The 21,769-nt window shown below is 42.7% G+C and overlaps 1 protein-coding gene across 1 annotated transcript in view; it reads right to left on the bottom strand.

Annotated features, from left to right (window-relative positions):
* Positions 1-4,310: 4,310 nt before the first annotated feature.
* Positions 4,311-21,769, bottom strand: part of LOC148040993 (asparagine--tRNA ligase, cytoplasmic 1-like) — an 89,814-nt gene continuing 72,355 nt past the window's right edge. Inside the window, exons 5-9 of the mRNA XM_087675410.1 lie at positions 6,348-6,533; positions 6,177-6,241; positions 5,378-5,507; positions 5,076-5,134; positions 4,311-4,893 (exon numbers count right to left, since the gene is read on the bottom strand). Coding sequence (XP_087531536.1) covers positions 4,710-4,893; positions 5,076-5,134; positions 5,378-5,507; positions 6,177-6,241; positions 6,348-6,533 — 624 coding nt within the window. The 3' untranslated portion in view covers positions 4,311-4,709. The remainder of the gene's footprint in view (positions 4,894-5,075; positions 5,135-5,377; positions 5,508-6,176; positions 6,242-6,347; positions 6,534-21,769) is intronic.

The raw sequence follows: 21,769 nt of genomic DNA, 5'->3' as shown, positions 1-21,769 counted from the left end.
TGTGTAAGCTAAAGAAGGCATTGTATGGGTTGAAACAAGCCCCCAGAGCATAGCGCCAGCAGATAGATAAGTTCTTTTTAAGCTTAAACTTCAAAAGATGTGACTCAAATGCTAACTTGTATGTTTATAAGGATGGTGAAAAGTCTATAGTGATTGTCCTATATGTGGACGACCTTCCTATTACAAGTGACTATGAAGATATGATCAACCCAACTTGAAAGGCTTTGAGTTCTGAGTTTGAAATGATAGACTTGGGCTTGTTGCACTATTGTTTAAGGAGCTAGGAAAGATCTTCATCTCTCAAAAGAAGTATGCATGGGAGATCCTGAAGGCATTTGGCATGACCGAGTGCAAGGAGATAGCTACACCTATGGAGGTGAATGCAAAGTATCTGTTGAGGATACATCAGCACTACCAGACATTGGGAGGTACACGAGGTTGGCCGGCAGTCTCTGATCTACTTGTGTAACACCAGACTAGATAGTTTTGTTGTTAGTGTTTTGAGCAGGTTCTCAAACAAACCTCATGAGAGCCATTGGAAAGCTTGGATGCAGGTGATCAGATACTTGAAGGAAACTCTTGACTATAGTATCACATACAGTTCCATAACTTCTCTTGTGGGGAACTGTGACTCAGATTGGGCAGGAGACAATGATTCCAAGAAGTCAGTTCCTCGTTATTGTTTCTCTTTGGGTTCAGGAATTTTCTCTTGGATTAGTAAGAACCAGCCACCAACAGTGGCATTGTCTTCTACCAAAATAGAGTACAAGGTAGCTTGTTTTGTTGCATATGAAGAAGCAGTATGGTTGAAAAGGATCCCACGGCATATGGGAGTGCAGGATGAAGAACCAACCGTGTTGAGATGTGATAGTCAGAGTTGCATCGCCATTGCCAAAAATCCAGTGTTTCATGTGCACACCAAATATATGGAGATCGAGTATCACTATATGCATGATTTGATCAAGGATGAAATAGTGGAATTGGTCTACTATCCAACAGAGGAGAATGGATCGGATATCTTTACCAAAGCACTTACGAAGGATCTACTTCAAGTTCATCTTTAGAGACTCAGCATTGGACCGAGGAGATAGTTTAGCGCGTGGACATTGAGGGAAGGTGTTAGATATGCTCAATGCCCCACCCTCATAAGGTGCCACCAATGATCCATGGTGCTGAAAGTTGTAAGGCCCCCATTATAAGGAGAAGCTATATGTGAGCCCGGATATTAGTTGAGTCTTGACTTGTATGTCAGATAAGGTCTATGTGACCTGATGGCAAAAAGGTAACCATTGTGGGTCTAATCTTTGGGTTAGACGAAGTAGTTAAGCTGGTAGCAACTTGAGGCACATTGCATCGAGTTGCGAGGTAAGGGAGTTATTAAGGGCCCTTATTTTAAGGTCCGGGGACCGCGAAAGCGGCCCTTGGTTGGGGGGTCCTAGGGGGGCCATCAACCCCGCTGGTGGGGACCCGAGGGCAACGCCCCCGGCTCGACGATAAAGGAAATATTCTCTGGAATATTCCGTGGCCGACTAGTGGAGGCTCATATAGTAGATCGGTCAAGCCAACCTAACCGCCTTCGTGGGCTATAAAAGCTAAATCCCTTCACAGTCATCCATCATCTATCTTTCACCTAGTCAAAGTTGTTCCAACTAGCCTTAAGCTCTTCATATATCTTCTGTCTAGATCGCCATCTAAGCTTCAGAGTGGAAGCGCATGGATGGATAGAGCCATCTTTGTATCAGTTGTTTGGAGCTAAAGATTTTTTTTTTTAATTCTCCTCTTATCTGTTGTGTACTCTCTATTTCTTTCTCAGATTTTGTTCGATGCGCCGTATAATTTTTACAATGTTCTCATATATATGCATACTTAGCTAATACAAACACTAGAAAATCATATCTCAAGCTAAAAATTTTAATGCAAGATTAGCATTAATGTACAATTGTAATCTAAGATCTACACAAGAGCCTAGCATTTATAGCCATGGAAGAGAGTTTTAATAAACCCATAAATTGCTACGATTCGTAAAAAATGCAAGTTACATGAAAACTTTTATTGGCATATACAAATAGTAACAGACAATGATATTGAGAATGTGGTGAACCCTTTCTTATACTTGTGAATTGTAACAAGTAAGAATGTATACAATAGTGTAGTATTAATAGACCTTCTGTCTCATTGTGGAAAAGCAAGTGTGACTAGATCACACTAAATGTATCATTATTGATCAATGTTTTAGTGTCTTGTTCACCGTTAGTTACATTGTTCATCATGTCATGATGGATGTATACAAGTGAGAGCGATGACATAGATCTAAATATCATGGTGCTTACATAAAAACTTTCATTGACATATACAAATAGAAACAAACAAGGATATTGAGAATGTAGTGAACCCTTGGTTATACTTGTTCATTGTAACAAGCAAGAATGTATACAATAGTGTACTATTAATAGACCTATCTCATTGTGGGAAAGCAAGTGTAACCAAATCACACTAAATGTATGATTAATTATCAATTTAGATATCATGGTGCTTGTAATCATGTTTTCTATTACCATATGAAACAAAGTTAGATGGAGATAATACATATACTATTTCTACAAATTTTCATATACAACAAGGATCGCATGGGTTCAACAAACAATATAAACTTAGACATATAAGTAAGTAGAATCCCTCCCCTTTTTTGCATGTTGATCCATAACAATATATTTGAACAAGACTAACATTAGATTTATATCATGTCTAAACATTATAAAAACAAACTACTTTGTTAAAAGGATGTAACCAAGATCCTAAAGTAAGAACTACCTTAAAGAAGAGGCATTTTCTCAAACAGGAAAGCCAATCATACATGGCTAAGGGTAGCATACCCAAAAAATGAACAAATATCATGGCTTTAAGAAGATGCCTTGTTATACTTCTGAAGAAACTCAAACATGTGTTAGCTCAAGCCATGGACATATAGATTCAAGCATGGATGTTGTAATCCAATGGTACCACCCTTTTCATGGTCTGTGCAATGAATTTCAATATAAATTCTAACAAATTTTGCTAAGAATAGTAAAAAGTAGTCCATTGAGCAACCTCAAAGTTGGTTTGTTATTGATGAGCTACCTAATTATGATGTGAAGTATTGTAAACTCATTTGTTCCTATCTTATTAGGGGTGCATAACAAAAGTGTGAGATATCAACTTTGAACATCCATTTGATCTATATGAATCTTTCAATGTGTTGTACAAGTATAGATATGTTTTGAAAAAAGTTAATTTTCAAGTATGTCATGGTGTTGAAGGCTTAGAAACATTAGGTTATTCCCAACTGAATAACTATATCAAGATCGTCCTCCTAATTAATATGTACACTACTCTCTTCATGTATTTGATGTCCATATGCCTATCAATGGAATTACTAAGTCTTTCACCAAATGCACACTAGAGATAAAGAGGGGGTGTTCATAGTCAATGTCAAACCCAAAGACATCCCCCTAGAAATCCCATACAAAGGCCACCTTCCCCAGCTCCACCACCATGCTAGCATTGCAAGCAACAATGGATACCAAACACAATGGCTCTTCGCGAGATCCGCCACTACCAAAAGACTACACACATCCTGATACCGAAGGCTCCATTCTAGAAGCTTGTGTGGGAGATTATGGACAGCATACTAATTAAGAACATTAGGAGACACTTCCCAGATGGATCACACATGTTAACAACCCAATCATTGGACTACCCAAGCCCTCCTTACACTACAAGAAGTTGCCAAAGCCGGTCATCAACTTGTTCGAAGACTCGGTCTATGTAGCGGTGCATATGTAAGCCTTTCACATACCAAGGCAAATTCATATAAAGCTTTGATCTTTCCAATTTATCTTTAGATTCAAGATTCTTTTATTTGTACTTTGATTTTTTCTTCTTCATTTCATATGAAATGCAACAAACTAGTTTTTTGAAAATATGAGAGAGAGCTTTGACCTTATGTGGACTTTAGTAATTTAACAGGGTATACTAGAGCTTTGACTTTTATTAGACAATCAATTAGAGCACACAATCGTGATTAAGTAAAGCCAACTTGCTATGATAAGCCTCCCTTGAAAACCTAGACGTGTATCTAATGCCAACATTTCAAACATTCCTTTGTGATAAAATTCAGCAACCATAAACTAAAATTTTAGGGAGCTTGGCAAGGGTGTTTAAGCGAAAAAGTTCTAAGAATAAGCATCTAAGCAAGAGTTGTATATCATGGCAAAGCTAGGACAAAAGATTCAGATGTAAACCATTGGGCTACATATTCCTTTGCACACTAATTGACTGAAAACCCATAGTAAATGAAAAGGTCTAAATGTCCCTCCATAGATAACTGATTATCATTTTGTGATACCGTTTAGGACCCTGTTAGTGTTGCTACACTCTTTAAGTATAAAATTTCTTGGATATAGAAATTACCCAAGTAATCAACCTCTGGAGGAGGAAGAGGTGGAGTAATCAAGCCCTGGCATAGGAAGAGGAGGTAGCTCAACACGTGTGCTGGAATTCCTAATGTCTCAGAAGCGGACTCCCTTAACAAAGCCACTTGCCACATGGACATCAGAGCACACCGGTTAACCATTAATTTTCCAGGAGGCTGTATATCTCCCATGAGAACTATGAACTCCGCATTTTGGTGGAATAAAGGAAAAGAATCCTTCTGCTTTTCGACATCATAACTAAAATTCAGCCTTGCCGGGATATCTTGGGAAAGGAATACAATCTCTGATATTCTCAATCCCTGTTGCAAAGAGAATCATCCTCTCAAAACCAAGTCCGAATCCAGCATGCTTCACAGTGCCGTACTTGCGCAAATCAAGGTACCAATCATAAGGTTCTTTGGGAAGCCCCAATTCTGACAACCTGCAGGCAGCGTCCACAAAACTCAATTGACCATCCAGATGCACACGTGGTTTCAGATATTTGAGATCTTCAAAAGGTCATGAAACCCTAGGAAGCTTTCAATTATCTCAAACTTTTTACATAAAGCATGCAATTCACATCTATAGTTTTTGAAAAACAAGCAATGTATAATCTTAGGATACCTTTTTTCCAGAACTTCTAGCCTCTCCTCCCTCTGACTGCCACCTACTAACTCTCCAACCTACAAAACACAGAAGATGCTCAAGTTCGAAGACCTGTCTTTCAGGGATAATTAGTGAAATTACTTCTTCGATGCAGTGCCTGTTAACTGTACACAGCCTCTGTCTAGAATCCATCTCTGTGAAGACACTTTATGCAATCCCATCCAGAAAGAAGATCATCATGATTCATCCCATTTTGTTCTTCTAGTTCAGCGCTCTCTATCACTATTTCTTTTGAGTTAAACAATTGTTACACTACATACCTTTGGCACGAGAACATCCATTGCAGCCACTGTTCGTCCATCATCATTGAGACGCATGTAAAATGCTTTTATCTCCTTGGGATAATTGTACACTATAACAGGTTTCTTGTATATTTCCTCAGTCAAATACCTGCAAATAAAGATGTTAAAGGCGCACAATAGTCAAATGAACCCAATAGGACCATGGAGCATGACAACCCATACGTTACAGTTGCACCAACCACAAGATAACAATAGTTCCAGTCTTGAAACACCTCTTCAAAGTTCCTAATGACAGACCGCACTATAAGGGTTCTAAGGACTGAGGCCTCAGTTCTTAAAACCCTTATTATTTTTTGTAAGTTGGTATATTGTTGATGGTTGGTCACTTTCATGAATCAGGCACGGTGTTTCAAATTGGTATCTTTGTGCTGCAAAGTAGAAGAAATTTTCAAACCATGTTTAAGAGCATTAGCCTTGATTTGCTTTTCTCATTTATGTCTCTACATTTGTGTGCCCAGTGTGAGTGTCTTTGTAATAAAACACTAGCCTTTTTCCCTTTTTCTTATATGTAAGTGTGTGCGCGTGCATCTAGAAGCTTCCAACAGGATTGTTTGGTAGAAAAGGTTTACAGATATATTTACCTCCTGTCTTACTATTAATCATATTGTCCAAGCCATAACACCATTCCATAGACAGCACTTATAAACCACCGACAAATACAAGAAAATACTAGGCTGGTAAAATACAATAGTGCCTTTGGTAATTAAATATGACCAATAATAAAAATAGCTATTCTGCAGTAGCAAGAAATGCGTACCTTTCGTGCTCAGAGGCTAGATCTATTCCCCATTTCACTTCGTTTTCAAACTTCTTATCCGTCACCTATCAACAAGCAAAGCTAGGGTCACATACACTTGACAAGCAGTCATTGCCATGCACAGAAAAATATATTTGTGGATCTCTCCACACAAACATAGCAGTATTCCACCTTTTCAAGGATCTCAATTGCATCAGTGTACGTAATTCGCACAAAAGGTGTAGTTGCAACAAGTCGAAGTCGGTCAATTGCTGTCTTATCAAACATCTTTGCCATGAACTCCATATCATCTAAGCAATGGTCAAGCAACCACTTGCATAAAAACCTCACACAATCTTCTGCACAGTTCATATCATCCTGGAATACCAAAACATTATCTAAGTTCATCAAAGAGGAACTCGTAGATGTATTAGACCCCCTACATCAAACACAAAGCAAGATATAATAATGGTTATTCTGCATGACAGAATGTCTAGATAGAACACAGAAAGCCTCTGTAAGAAGCACATATACTCCTCAACAGCAGAAAGTTTCAATTTATCATGCATAGTACACACAATAACTTACACAAAGACCATCTTTTGAATCGAAATGTTTCTTGATGCCATTCAATAGTAGGTGTTAATTACGACAGCTCAGAATACAAATTCAGAGCACTAAAGTCATAAAATCTATGTTTTTGCTATAATTATAATTAGATGAACAAAATCTGTTCGTAAGGTCAAATATAATAAGGTATTAGATGCACACCACATAGTAGAAGGTGTCAGCGTGGTATTATTACCACCCAAGTCAGGCCAGATCCATAATTATAGCAGATGAACAAAATCTGTTCACAAGGTCAAACATAATAAGGTATTAGTTTAGATGCACATCATATAGTAGAAGGTTCCAGTGTGCTGGTATTATTACCACCCAAGTCAGGTCGGATACACTCACAAGATTTGACCTGTCACCTTTTACCTTCCGACCATTGCTCTTTCCTCCAGGTTATTTGGAATCTGAAATCAAAGTGCATTCAGCTCACCACAGTTTCACTCTTGACACATTTAATCTAAAAGCAGTTGGATATTGTTAGAGATATAATCATCTGGTCATCCCCTGGACATTCGAGAGAAATTTGTCAGAGATTGTGTGCTGAGTGCCACATGGCAGCGCAGGACAGTTTTGCACGTACAGCAGTCGGACAGGCCACATCAGCAGTCACATTTACTGCAGACCAGATCGCAGTGATGATGTGGCAGTTTGCCATTTTTGGCAGTGATGACATGGCAGTTTTTTGCCTTTTTTGGCAGGTTTTTATGCAGTTGGCCAAATCAGGCATAGGTCGGCCAAATTTGGCTGGCCAAATGCTATTTTGGCTGGCCCGTATTTAGTGCTATAAATAGCAGATGTTCAGCGCACATTCGGATACATCTGATCGCAGATTACGGGCTGAGACCATGCAGAGATCCTGCTAACTGCTGCAGACTTCAAGGTGTACAGCAGGGTGACATCATTGAAGTGGAGATACGCCGACATATGCACTACACCCGTGTACATATCTGTATTCCTTATTCAGCGTTCTTCATTATGCAGATCTGCATTCTTCTATCTCTTTCTCTCTCTCTCTCTCTCTCTCTCTCCTCTTTGTGTTCATTCTATCTCTCAATCTCGGTCACCACTGCACTCTGACATGGTATCAGGGCAGCACAAAGACTGATTGATTGTGGGCAGACCTGAAGAGCAGTTTTCAACGCGACACAAGGTTGCGTTTTCAGCATTTGAGGGTGAGCAAGAGGGCTGCACATTGGAACAAGGCTGAGGCGAGCATGGGCGTGCAGGAAAGGAGCAATGTTGCTGATTCTACTACAAATTTTTGCTATTCGAGAAGGAGGAACGCTAATTTTTGAGCCTTCAATTGCTGATTTTACCTTTTCATCACCTCCGGTGGGTGAAGAAGGTGTGGGAGGAGCAAAGAAGAGCCCTAGTAGGTTGCGTTCTACAGTCAAAGGGGCCTACCTTTGTGTTTTTTGCAGGCACAGTAGGTGAAGATATATTCTAAGGCCAATATGGAGTTTAGGGAGGTTATGGATCGGAAGATGCCCGTCCGACCAGCTCTTCCATCAAATCAGAAACTCCATGGCGAGAACTATCGCACTTAGCACGTTATGATGCTTGCCATCTTGGGAGTCCTATGATTTGGCAAAGCTTGTTACGGAGGCCATTGACCGTCCTGCATTGAGAGACAAGTCCAAACTTTCTGTAGACAATCATGCAGATTTGGCAAAGGCTCAGGCACATTGGGACAAACTGAATGCCCTCATCCGCTCATTTCTCTTCTTTTCATATACTACCGTCGCGATTGTCCATATTGAGCACTTGACAGTGGCTAGGGACATATGGTTGGAGCCCGATCAGTTGTACAACCAAATGACCGTTATGAAATGGGTGTCCTTAGAGGTGCAGATGGACATTGGACTCTAACAAGTCATCTTCTATGCAGGAGCATATGAATAAGCTGTCAAGGACATGCCATGATCAAGTGTATGGATTAGTTCTTGCTCATGTCATATGAATCCACACCCCATGCAAACCCACCCTTAACAAGATATCCTCAAGCCAACCATGCGAACCCAGCCTTGCCATATCATCATAGAACCTTCTAGAAGATATGCCATGTCATCGCTTGCATCATTGATGATGTCATAATAGAAGCTGATATACCATGTCATCGCTTGCATCATCGATGATGTCATCATGGAACATTCTAGAAGATCTTTAACCACCCTCCAACAACTATAAAAGGAGGGGCTCACCATAGACCTCCTCAGTCTTGCCAATGCTAGTCTTGGGAGCTCAAGGAGTCAAGACCTCCAAGTAAGTAGCTTCAAGTTGCTGTTCTAGTTCTTGTCTAGTCATAGTATCTAGTCTTGTCTTGTCTTTCATCATACTCCTGTTGTCTCGTCGCCTTGTAATCTCTCTAGTACAAGATCTTGTCTTGTATCTTCTTTATCCCCGTTAAGGGAGATCTTGTAATTCTGATATCTTGTATCCATACCTACGGTCCCAGGTTGTGGGATCCTTCATATCCTATTGAGTCCTGTTGTCTATACCTACGGTCCCGAGTTGTGGGATTTTCCGTATCTTGTTATCATTGTACCTTGTGCCCCTATGTGGGATTATCTTGTAATCAAAATTCTTGTAACAAATCTTGCATCTAGTCTAGTCTCTCGAGCACAGTCTAGTACTCCCATAACAGTTTGGCAAGACTACTTTCTAGTCCTATTGAGCACCATGGAGGCGACCCTTGAAAGAATCGTGGCCTCCCTTCAAAACCTCCAACAACAAATTCAAGACTTGAATGAACGACAAGCGCAACTTCAATAGAACACCCTATGCATCTAGGCCCTGCGCTTTGAGAGATGCAAAACCGGATCCGAGACTTGCAGAACAACAAAGGAAGTGATGAGATGATTCCGAATGTTTATCTGTTAGCCTACCCTATTTTGTATGTAAGTCTGTCATCTCCTAGTTGTGAGCTCCTGTCAGAATTTGGCAGGAGACAGAGGAGCTCTGTCAGTTTGTTCAACATTTATGTGTTTGTGCATTTCATTTTTGAGTGGCCGTTGGCCCATTTTTAGGGTGCATTTTCAGTAAGCCCATTTTAGGGCAGTCACCCAGTTTTGTCAGGCCACCAATTGGTCGGCCAAATTTAGGAGAGAGCTATTTATAGCAGCCCTCTCTCGGTCACTCTCACTCACTCTTATCTGCAGATTCAACACACACTACTCTTGTTCCTCTCCGACATTGGTGCTACCACTCATTTCAGCCTGATCTAGTACCCTCACTAACGCTCCGAGCTGCGTGCAAGGACTGATTAGTCCACATCCTTGTATTCAGTATACATTTCAGTCAATGCAGTATTTCTTCCTTCATTCTTTGTTTTCTCTTTGTGTTCGTGTTCCTTCTTCTGTCGCGCACTCTCGCATGGTATCATCGCCTATGTGAGAACACAAATTTGAGATTTTCTTCTGCAGAGACCGCCCCATCTTCCCCAAAATGCAGCCAAAATCACCTGCGTTTTTTGCACCTGTGTAGAGGCGACCCTCTCTAGAGGCAAGGCGGCAGTATCCACAACTAGGCGACCTCATTTTGAGGCTTGGCGCCCACATTCAAGTGGCAGTCGTCATAATCTAATGATGGGGTCTCCATGGACCGTGTAGCCTTATGGGATTGGCTTAACTCTCGAGCCCGTTCCTCTCTTTATGAGTCTACAGGATTCTGTTCTCATGCATGTCCGTAGGTTGTAGACTGCAGTAGAAGTGTGGAAGAAGCTTGTGTCTTTGTATCAGCACAAGACGCTTGCCCACAAGATCTCCCTTGAGAAGAAGTTGCAGCTGCTCACTCTTGATGATTCTCCTTCTATGATGGAGCACATCACCAAGATGAAGGATATGTGGGGTGAGCTTGCCTCTCTTGGACGGAAGATCTCCTCTAAAGACATGGCTATGATTCTTTTGACTCAGCTGCCATCTCCTCGATTTGATGTCTTCTACACCAGCCTTATCACCTCGAGGATCCACGAGAAACTCTTATGGGAGGAACTTTTACCACTTGTCTTGGAGCACGACAACTGACTCAAAGAGGTGGGGGGGCAGTGGTTCTAACTCCTCCAAGCCTTTTACTACAAGTACGGGTGGCAGGAAGAAGAAGAAGCAGTAGGAGAAGGCCAAGGACAAGAAGGAAGAGGACAAGAAGAATTCAAAAAGGAAGAAGCCCAAGTGCCCATACAGTGGGAAGGGCACTCGCCTCGAAGAGAAGTGTTGGTAGAAGTACTCCCATTTGAAGTCGAAAAAGAAGGATTCAAAGGATTCAAAGGCTAACCCCGCTACCACAGAATCTACCTTTGTACATTTATTTGAGGTGGAGGATACAGCTCTTGTTTCTTCTACACTAGCGAAGCCTTGGCTTCTGGACAGTGGGGCTTCTTCCCACATGACCTACCAACAGGATTGGCTTCAGGACCTGAGTTTCCGAGGGGCACAGTCACCGTTGTGATAATTCTACCATTCCTGTTCATGGAGTGGGGACTATTCCCTTATTGCCAGATCGACAATCTTCTTCTGCCAGGGTTCTCTATGTACCAAATTTGGGTCTTAACCTTTTGCCTGTTTATGGTTTGATCAAGCTAGGTACCCGCGTTATCTTTACACAAGATGTAGTTACTATGGAGGATGCTTTCTCACGTGCAGCTCTTTGGATAGGTACACAAGAGGGTGGGCTTTAAACGCACATAGCCTTAGTTGAGCAATCTTCTTACGAGCTTGGGCTGTTTTGGCATGCTCATTCTAGGAATCTGAACCTTGATGCAATCCGACAGGCTTCTCAGAAGAAGAAGGTGGTGGAAAAACTTCCATATTTCCCTCCTATTCACACTTTGTGCCCTAGTTGCTTGTGGGGCAAGCAGCATAGGCAAACACATCCCCAAGTTGCTTCTAGGAGGGCGTCTTCACTGCTGGAGTTGATTCATACCGATCTTTGTGGCCCTATGGGCACGGCCTCCCTTGGGAAGGCCAAGTATCTGATGCTGATTGTTGACGACTTCAGTCGTTATGTGTGGCCTTATTTCTTGGAGTACAAGAGCAACGCACACTCCAAATTCTGCATGTGGAAGGTGTTTGCGAAGACACAAACTACTTCCAAAGCTCGTGATGTTCGAGCTGATCATAGTGGCGAGTTTACTTCTCACTTCTTTTCTCAATTTTGCAAGGATCACAGCATTTGGGTGGAGTATTCCCATCCAAACGCACCATCGGAGAATGGTGTGGTGGAGCATGCAAATCGAACCATGGTGGAGATGGTTTGATCGATGTTAGAGCATAGGAATCTTCCTCATTCCCTTTGGGGTGAGACCGTGGCTACTGCAATTCACATCTGCATCTGCTCTCCGACTTCGACATTACAGGACATGACTCCCTATGAGGCTTTCATTGGAAAGAAACCTTCCATATCCCACTTTCGCATCTTCACATGTGATGCCTATGTCTATGTGGACAAGAAGAAGAGGCAGACGAAGCTCAACTCGAAGTCGTGGAAGCTTATCTTCGTGGTCTATAGCACGACCACAAAGGGATATCGGCTCTACAACCCGACGATACGGAAGATTGAGGTGAGCAGGGATGTGATCCTCAATGAGGCTACGACTTCCAAGGATCCGATTGATGGTTCTCTTACATGTGATACTTCGTCATCAACTGACCCTCCCCCGCCTTCTATTTCTCTTCTTCCTTCCAAGTTGCCTCTTAGCATCCCTTCTTCTTCAGCAGCTCTTCCCCCTCCTACCCCTCCTCCTTTACCCTCTATTCTGGCTTCCCTTCCATCTTTGATGAACGTGCATACTTCATCATGTTCTTCCACCCCTTCAGCCTCCCCTCAGGAGACTTCTAGGACCTCTCCGGCATTGGTGCTACCACTCATTTCAGCCTGATCCGGTGCCCTCACTGACGCTCCGAGGTGCGTGCAAGGACTGATCAGTCCACATCCTTGTATTCAGCATACATTTCAGTCAATGCAGTATTTCTTCCTTCATTCTCTGCTTTCTCTCTCTGTGTTGGTGTTCCTTCTTCCGTTGCGCACTCTCACATTATCAACCCCCAACAAGAGAACCCAAGATCAACATGCCAAAGAAGTTCAATGGTGACAGTTCGAAGTTCAGGGAATTCCTGCAACAAGTAAAGCTCTATATCTGCATGCAACCGGATAGGTATCCAGATGATGCTTCCAACGTGGGATTCATTGGGACTTTCTTTGTGGTCAAGCTTTATCATGATTCACCCCAAGCTTGGACAAGAATATGCCAGTACTTCATAACTATGAGGCATTTCTTTGTGAGCTCACTTCCACATTTAGAGATGCAGACACTGATTGAGTAGTAGAAACAAAACTTCGAAAGCCACAACAAGGTAACTGCCCTGCCTCTACTTATGCATCTGAATTTAGGCAATTAATATGTGACCTCACTTAGCATGAGAAGTATTTTATCAGCCAATTAAGATGGGGTCTTCGAGATGACATCAAGGACCTCATGCTCACTATGCCTAAGACAAAAATACTCAACGATTATATCATGCAAGCCATCCAGTATGATAATAGATTATTCAAGAGGAAGCAAGAAAAGCGAGAAGAATTAAGGCCTCGCCAATGGAACCCAACCTCAATCAGAGAAGAAACCAAACATGAACCTATGCAAATAGATAATATTGAATTCCAGAATTCCAGACTTTAAACCAACAAGAAAAGCAAAGACAAAGAGAAGATCATCTATGCCTATATTGTGAAAACCCTAGATACACCTCCCTAAATTGCTCAAATAAAAGGGCAAGAACCCCAAGAGTTGCTGCAACTATCCTCGAGTAAGAAAACGAGGATGTCCCTAGACACACCTTCCTAAATTGCTCAAATAAGAGGGCAAGAACCCCAAGAGTTACTGCAACTATCCTCGAGCAAGAAAACGAGGATATCTGGTTATAAATGAGACCGTACAATCAGACCTTGATATAAGAAAGGGTCTCTTTATCCCAACCACATCCATGAAAACTTTCATTGTCACAGTCCAGATGAACTTGCCGAGAAAGACTCTTTCCCTCAAAGCCCTAATTGACTCCAAGGCCGCCGCATGTTTCATTGATGATGGCTTCGTGAATAGATATCAAATTCCAGTACTCTAAAAGACCAATCTTGCAAAAACTAAAGTCGCGGATGCAAGACCTCTTCGGTCTCACCAATGCTCTTGCAATGTTTCAGTATATGATGAATGATATCTTCCGAGAGCATCTAGATGATTTTGTAGTTATATACTTGGATGATATCTTGATATTCTCAAAAGATCCAAAGAAGCATGAGCACCATGTAAAATTAGTTTTGAAAAAGCTCAGAGAAAAAGGACCATATGTAAACCTTGATAAGTGTTTTTTCCATCAGACAAAAGTGGAATTATTGGGGTACAATGACTCCCATAGCTCCTGTAGTGTTTCAACATATGATGAATAATATCTTCCGAGAGCATCTAGATGATTTTATAGTTATATACTTGGATGATATCTTGATATTCTCAAAAGATCCAAAGGAGCATGAGCACCATGTAAAATTAGTTTGGAAAAAGCTCAGAGAAAAATAACTCCTAGAGAGGTACAATGACTCCTAGAGAGGAATCTTCATGGATCCCAAGAAGTTCGAGACTATTCTTCACTGGCAAACACCCACATGTGTCCGCAATGTCCAATGTTTCCTTGGCTTTGCCAACTTTTACAAGATACTTAATAAGGATTACTCAAAGATAGTCGCACCACTCACCAGACTCACAAGAAACTCAAAGTTCTCATGGACCTCAGAAGCTGAAAAGGCCTTCCAAACCCTAAAGACCACTTTCACTACTGTCCCAATCCTAGTCCACCCAAACCCTAACAAGCCATTTTTCTTAGAGACCAATGCATCAACTATGCCTTAGCAGCCATCTTCTCCCAGTATGGAAATGATCGTCATATGCATCTAGCGGCATTCCACTCAAGTTATCCCCTCCAAATACAAACTATGAGATCCATGACAAAGAACTTCTTTTAAAGAAATACCCTAAATACAGAAACATAAACACAAACCGTACGACAAAGCACAGACTGATAAAAAAACACAGGTTAGAGTTAGGGTAACTCAGAGACAATGAACAGGGTGAATGAATGAAGTGATATGACTACTGAATATACAATGCTCATGCAGCAAACACACTATGCAATGAATGAATATTGTATCCCGAACTCCTGTATCTCAAGGATCAGGGCAAGGGTAATGAGCTAGAGAGTGTGTCGTACTTTGAACGGATCCCGAATCGCAGCAAGGCAACCTCTGGATGTCGAACACCAGCAAACGTAGCAGTAAGAAGCTGGATCTGATGCAGACAGCAGTGAGAGAGAAAGACTAAAAACCATGCAAAAAGTGAGAGAGAGACTAAAAACGCAAGCAGGACAGCCTGCAAGAGAGAGAAAGACTAAAAACGCAGATTGTAGGAGAGAGAAAGACTAAAGACGCAAACTACAGGACTGTGATGACGTGACATTTTATCCCAAGGCGTCCTACCCCAAAGCAGCCAAAGCATCAGACAAAGGGTGTGCGTCGGCTGCCCAGTGGCCTACTAAGACTACAGAGACGATGGTTATCTTACCAAGGGAGCCCAAGTGATCAGCCCAGAGAGGACAGGGCATCGGACAAAGGATGCACGTTGGCTGCCCAGTGGCCTACCAAACCCTACAAAGGCGGATGGAACCAGCTATGGACTTTTTTTCTAAAGGGCTTTTGAGGTTTGATAGATTAAGCATTAAGTGAGGGTTTCAAATCAGAGTTCGTCCTGTTGAGTATTCGTGCCCAAACGAGAGAGTGATAAGGGATGGTCAGACCCAAGACCTTCACAAAACAAGCATACTATCCTTACCATTACTGGGTATCGGTGATGAAGAAAATGGCTAAGGTGTATGTATAGCAAATATATCGAGCAAGCAAGACAAGCAATCAGAGTTCGTCCTGTTGAGTATTCGTGCCCAAACGAGAGAGTGATAAGGGATGGTCAGACCCAAGACCTTCACAAAACAAGCATACTATCCTTACCATTACTGGGTATCGGTGATGAAGAAAATGGCTAAGGTGTATGTATAGCAAATATGTCAAGCAAGCAAGACAAGCAAAGCAAGCAAGCAAGCTAAAAAAGACCGTCTTGGAGACTGCCATGTGCCATGCCACGAATATGATGGATCCTACAGTCAACCACTCCAAACGACTGAAAATGGATAAATACGCACACATGCATATTTACATGAACAGAATGCCAATGCATGGGGTAATGCAAAGGGAGATGAAAGATATCATACTCATGTAATATGCTTTGCAACGGTGCCACTGGGACAGTGCCCTCGCAGGGGAATTGTTCACTTGTCTAAGTGTCCTTTTACAATCATGTCATCTTGACAATGCGGATGAAGTTACAAATGTCCATAATACAATACAAAAGAATAAATGAATGTAATGTCTAAAAAAAACTGTAAGCATCATCGCTGTCACTATCAAGAGTAGAAGCCGCTTCCTCCCAAACTGCAAGGGAAAGCAAGAGGGATATAGAAACAGGGAACGGCCGTTCCGACGCATAGGAATGGATTAACGCGTTCCGGAAGGTCTGAGGCCAGGAAACGCCGGCGGAACGTTCCAGCCCGTTCGAGGTCCCGTTCCAGGCCGTTCCCTATCCGTTCTAGGGCCATTTCCTGTTTGGAACGGCCGTTCCAACAATGGAAATTAATTTTTAAAAAAATTGTTTGCTGCCCGACGACTTTGCCTCTCCTCTTCCACTTGTTGCGCCCGTCGCCTACCTACTTTGCCTACTTCGCGTGGCCTGCCTGGCTCGCCTGCGTATCCCGCCAGCTCTCGCCTATCGTGCCAGCTCCCACCTGTCTCGCCAGCTCCCGGCCACCCCACCTGTCCCGCTCATTGCTCCTGCCTGCCCCGCCTGCTGCTCCCGCCTCCCCTACATGGCTCGCCTGCTGCTCTTGCGTGCCCTGCGTGCCTTGCCTGCTTGCTCCCACTTGCCTCTCCCGCTTGCCTCGCCCCCGACTCCCGCCCACGATCAAGTGAGGATTCTCGCATCAAGCACTGATTCTCTACTCAGTACTGATTTTTATTCAGTATGACCATTATCTTGCCCAAATTTGAGGCATTTTAGATCAATTGTCGGCAATTGCCCCAAAATTTGGGGCTTTCTCAAGGATTAGGGCCCAAATTTGGCTACAATGTCCCCAAATTTGGGGCATTGGGATCCATCATCCCAGGATGTAAAAGAGACCCCAAATTTGGGCATTTTGAATCAATCATTGCCCCAAATTTGTGACTGAAAATGTGCCAAATTTTGGGTCATTTTCAGCAAGGGAATGCAGGCTAGAATGCCCCAAATTTGTGGCATTTTGAATCAGTCATTGCCCCAAATTTGGGAGCTGAAAATACGCCAAATTTTGGGGCATTTTCAGCAAGGGAATGCAGGCTGGAATGCCCCAAATTTGTGGCATTTTTAGTAGAAGGAATGCATGCTGAAGTAACACCAAATTTCGAGCATTTTTAGCAAACATTTAACACATGCATGTTGAAATTTTGGTGCAAATTTCTGCAATTTCATTGCACTTTACTAATTATTTGTCACTTTTATATAGATGGCAGCATTGACATCTATGGGATCTTCATCATCCTCAGCAGGTACTTTGTCAACAACTGAACGAAGTCGAAACACTACTTGGTCATGGTGGGATGAGGTAGATGCAGGGGTGCCATTGAGAGGTGGAGGGGCTCGCCCTTGGAAATGCAAACTTTGCACTTATGCTCGCACTAGTGGGGCTGATAAAGTGAGAGCCCATCCTCTACATGAGGAGGGGAAAGAGGTTCCCCAATCCTAGTCCAGCCAAAACCTACCAATCCATTTTTCTTAGAGACCGATGCATCAGACTATGCCTTAGGAGCCATCTTCTCCTAGCATGGAAGTAATGGTCATATGCATCCAGTAGCATTCTCCTCATGGAAGTTCTCCCCTCCAAAGATAAACTATGAGATCCATGACAAAGAACTTCTTACCATTGTAGATACCTTTGATACTTGTAGATACCTTTGATACTTGGCATCATCATCTAGAGGGTGCAGCCCATAAAGTTATCGTCTATACAAATCACAAAAATCTAGAATACTTCATGACAACCCACATCCTCAATCGAAGACAATCCCGTTAGAGTAACTTCTTATCTAGGTTTGATTTTATCATCACCTATTGCCCAAAATCACCACCAATGCCAATCAGATGCTTTATTAAGAAAATCCTACACCAACGAGCAATACTACTCAAGCCAGAGCACCTCCAGCTAGCAGCTATCTCTAGTTGTCACCAAGACGTTTCCAGTTAATCCATGAAGCCCTGCCACATAATGATTTGACCAACAATATCGAGAGAAAAAAATCAAGAGAAAAAGGAAATGAAGTGTGTGAGTTTCAAGAAACTAATGGATTGTTATACAATAAGGATCTACTTTACATCCCTCCACGAAAGTCGTGACTCCAAGTACTCCAACAACGCCATGATACCCCAGCAATAGGACACTTTGGAGTTAAAAAGACCTTAGAGCTTATTTCAAGAGATTTTTTGTGGCTCCACATGTAGAAAGAAATTAAGGAATATATAAAATCATGTGATACCTTCAATAGGGCCAAGGTACCTCATCACAAACCACATGGCCTCTTGCACAACCCTGGTCTTCTCTGTCCATGGATTTCATAACAAATCTTCCCAAATCAAACAAATATGACTCTTATTTTGTTATGATAGATAGGTTCACAAAAATGGCACATTTCATCACTACCACCAAGACCATCATAGGCGAAGCTACCTTAGGCTCTTCCTCAGATACATTTTCAGAATACATGGACCCCAAACGACATCATCAGCGATAGGGGTCCCCAATTCATATCTAGTTTTTGGAAGAGCCTTTTGTCAGAAGTGGAGCAGCGGTGAAAGCATAAACATGTGCTGAAATAAACTGCTGAAACACAAGACAAAAAGAGAAAAGAAAGAACACAATACAGATAAGAACTCAGATGTATGCACGGGAAATGGAATCCATATATCTGAACACGAGACAGTCGCATACAACAGTGAGTCACTGGCTGCGTGGGCACTGGCACTGGCTCCTCTCTCCACAGAGTCTGCAGATGGTGAAGATGAAGTGACTGACTGAGGAGGATACACTGAGTATAAATAGGCTGAAAAAGTGGGGAGCAATAATGCTGGTCGGACAGCATTAAAGCTGGCCAACTGGTGCATAAAATGCTCCACTAGCATAAAATGCCACACCAGAAAAAACCTAAAATACCTAAAAAATGCCCAGCCCAGATCAAGCTCAGACTCACACATGAGCTGACAAATACTCTGCTAACACCCTCTCTCAGATCATGAGGGATCTGATAAAATACAATAGTACAATGAAAAGGGATCAGAAACTATACAACATAGAACCACCAAGTAGAACCATGGATACCCAAGCAGTGGGTGATCAAGCCACCACCAAGGTGCCTCGGAGAGAACCTGATGTTCAATGTCGATCGTACCAAACACCTGAAAATAGAGAAGATCATAGCATATCTCTGTGTCCATCACTAATGTCTCGCAGTAGCATACAAGACCATCCTGTCAAAAATGCCTCTGAACATAGGTGACCATGGATTCCCCGCCTTTGGCCAGACCACCAAAGTGTCCCCTCATGTGAGCTCCAGACGAAAGCCTCTTGCTCTCTGTCAGATAACCAGCTCAGCATGAACCTAGATGTCAATCCCAGCTCCAGGATTTGATTCCGCCAGACTGAAGTCGATGCGTCAGGGACGTCCCTCTCTGGAACCTGTGCACCTGCATAAAAATATAGATGAGGCGCGGCTGCCCCATCTGAACACCCGCTCACACTCCCTCTCTGGCACAAGAGAGTCGTGAGGGATGACCTCATCACCACCACTAGAAAGCAGCCGAGGAAGGGGCCACCAAGCCCTTCCCGCGATCCAAAGAAGAGGATCCCTTCCGAGCCTTGGACTTCACCTTGGTCGGAGGATCGGAGTCGGAGTCTGATGAAGGAGAGGACTCATCGGTAGAGTCAACATCCCGCTTCGTCTTCTGCTCCTTCTTTCTGAAAGCCGCTAACTTCTTACAGTCCTTCCGCAAATGTCCCTTCTTGCCACAGTGGTAACACTGGGCCTTCGACTTCTTCTTCCCGTCACCCCTCTCTGAAGCTACATAAGCCTCACCTCCATAATGTGCCGGAAGCCGCCCCTGTAATCTCAAGGATACATCATGGTTGTCCTCATCAAAGTTTTCAGGAAGAGGAAAAGGACGGAGAGGTCGAGCAATAGCTCCACAGATGATGTACCATAGCCGCTTCTGCACAAACCAAGCTTTCATGACAGCACTCCATGTGAGATAATCAGGTCCATGTAACTTATCATCAGTGGAAGTGCACGGAGGAGCCATATGGAGAGGATAAGAAGAAAAGTAGAGAAGAGATGGAATTTAGAGAGGAAACACAGCCAAAACACAAGCACAGACTACAGAAAACGAGAGTTCACATGCAATAGAATCCAAAATCTGATAAATAGAAGACAAAATCTGCTGCAGAAAGTCAAAAAATCAGTCAAAAACTGCCAAAAACGGCAAAAACGGCCTGAAGTAACAGTCACCCAGCCACGAGAGATGCTGAATCAGCAAAACGCAGGCTGTAAACTGGAGAAAAACAGGTAGAAAACTGTCGCCAGCAGCTGCAGATGAAAAACGCAGGCAGCAGAGGGTGCGTAGGCAGCAGAGGGTGCGGAGGCAGCAGGCGATGGCAAAACTGCAAAAAACGCAGGCTGAAAACAGCCCCAAAACAGGTCGCCTGGCTGCGACAGCAGTCGTCTGATCAGCAGGGGTACAAAACAGTCCTGAAATCAGCAAGAAAACACAGCAGAAACACAAATCTTGAAAACTGATACCATGTCAGAAGTGGAGCAGCGGTGAAAGCATAAACATGTGCTGAAATAAACTGCTGAAACACAAGACAAAAAGAGAAAAGAAAGAACATGATACAGATGAGAACTCAGATGTATGCATGGGAAATGGAATCCATATATCTGAACACGAGACAGTCGCATACAACAGTGAGTCACTGGCTGCGTGGGCACTGGCACTGGCTCCTCTCTGGCCGACTGGTGCATAAAATGCTCCACTGGCATAAAATGCCACACCAGAAAAAACCTAAAATACCTAAAAAATGCCCAGCCCAGATCAAGCTCAGACTCACACATGAGCTGAAAATACTCTGCTAACACCTTTGCAGTCTCCTTGGAGTTCAAGTTAAGTTATCCACAGTCAATCATCCACAAACTAATGGTCAAACAGATCGGGTAAATCAAGTCTTGGAACAATATCTCTGTTGCACCATCAACTATCATCACAATGATTGGTTTGAGCTCTTGCCCTTTGCAAAGTTTGCTTATAATAATAATATCCATGCATCTACCAAGTAGACTCCTTTGTTTGCAAACTATGGCCAATATCCAAGGATGGATGTACATATCTCTCCAATCAAGTAAAGAACCATAGTTACCTGGAACGGGGAACGGGAACGGGAACGGGGGGAACGGCACATGTCTTATGCCCTGCATGACCCCAATTGCCCCAAAGAATGTTCCTCTAACTGCCCTAATACCTGTCAATGCATGAAATTGACCCAAATGTCCCAAAATTGACTCGATTATCCCCATAGCTCCAAATTGCCCCAATTATCCCAATTTCCCTTGAAATTAGACAATATAAATGGATGAATACCTTGGAATTGAGGATCGGCTGAAATTTGATTCCGATTTGCAAGAGTTCATAATGCATCAAATATGAACTTTGCATGGACTCCTAATTAGCTTGTGGGTTGTCTTGACACTTTGAATCTTCAACCCGAGAGAGAGAGAGAGAGATAAGTGTGTGCACATTAGGCAATGGAGATGGGTGAATATGTGGTAGAAAGACTGTG

The sequence above is a fragment of the Lygodium microphyllum genome, chromosome 1, assembly GCF_053477565.2.
Source record: "Lygodium microphyllum isolate KBCC chromosome 1, Lygodium_microphyllum_v1.1.10, whole genome shotgun sequence".
Lineage (NCBI taxonomy): Eukaryota > Viridiplantae > Streptophyta > Polypodiopsida > Schizaeales > Lygodiaceae > Lygodium > Lygodium microphyllum.
This window is presented reverse-complemented; position numbering and strand designations above follow the sequence as displayed.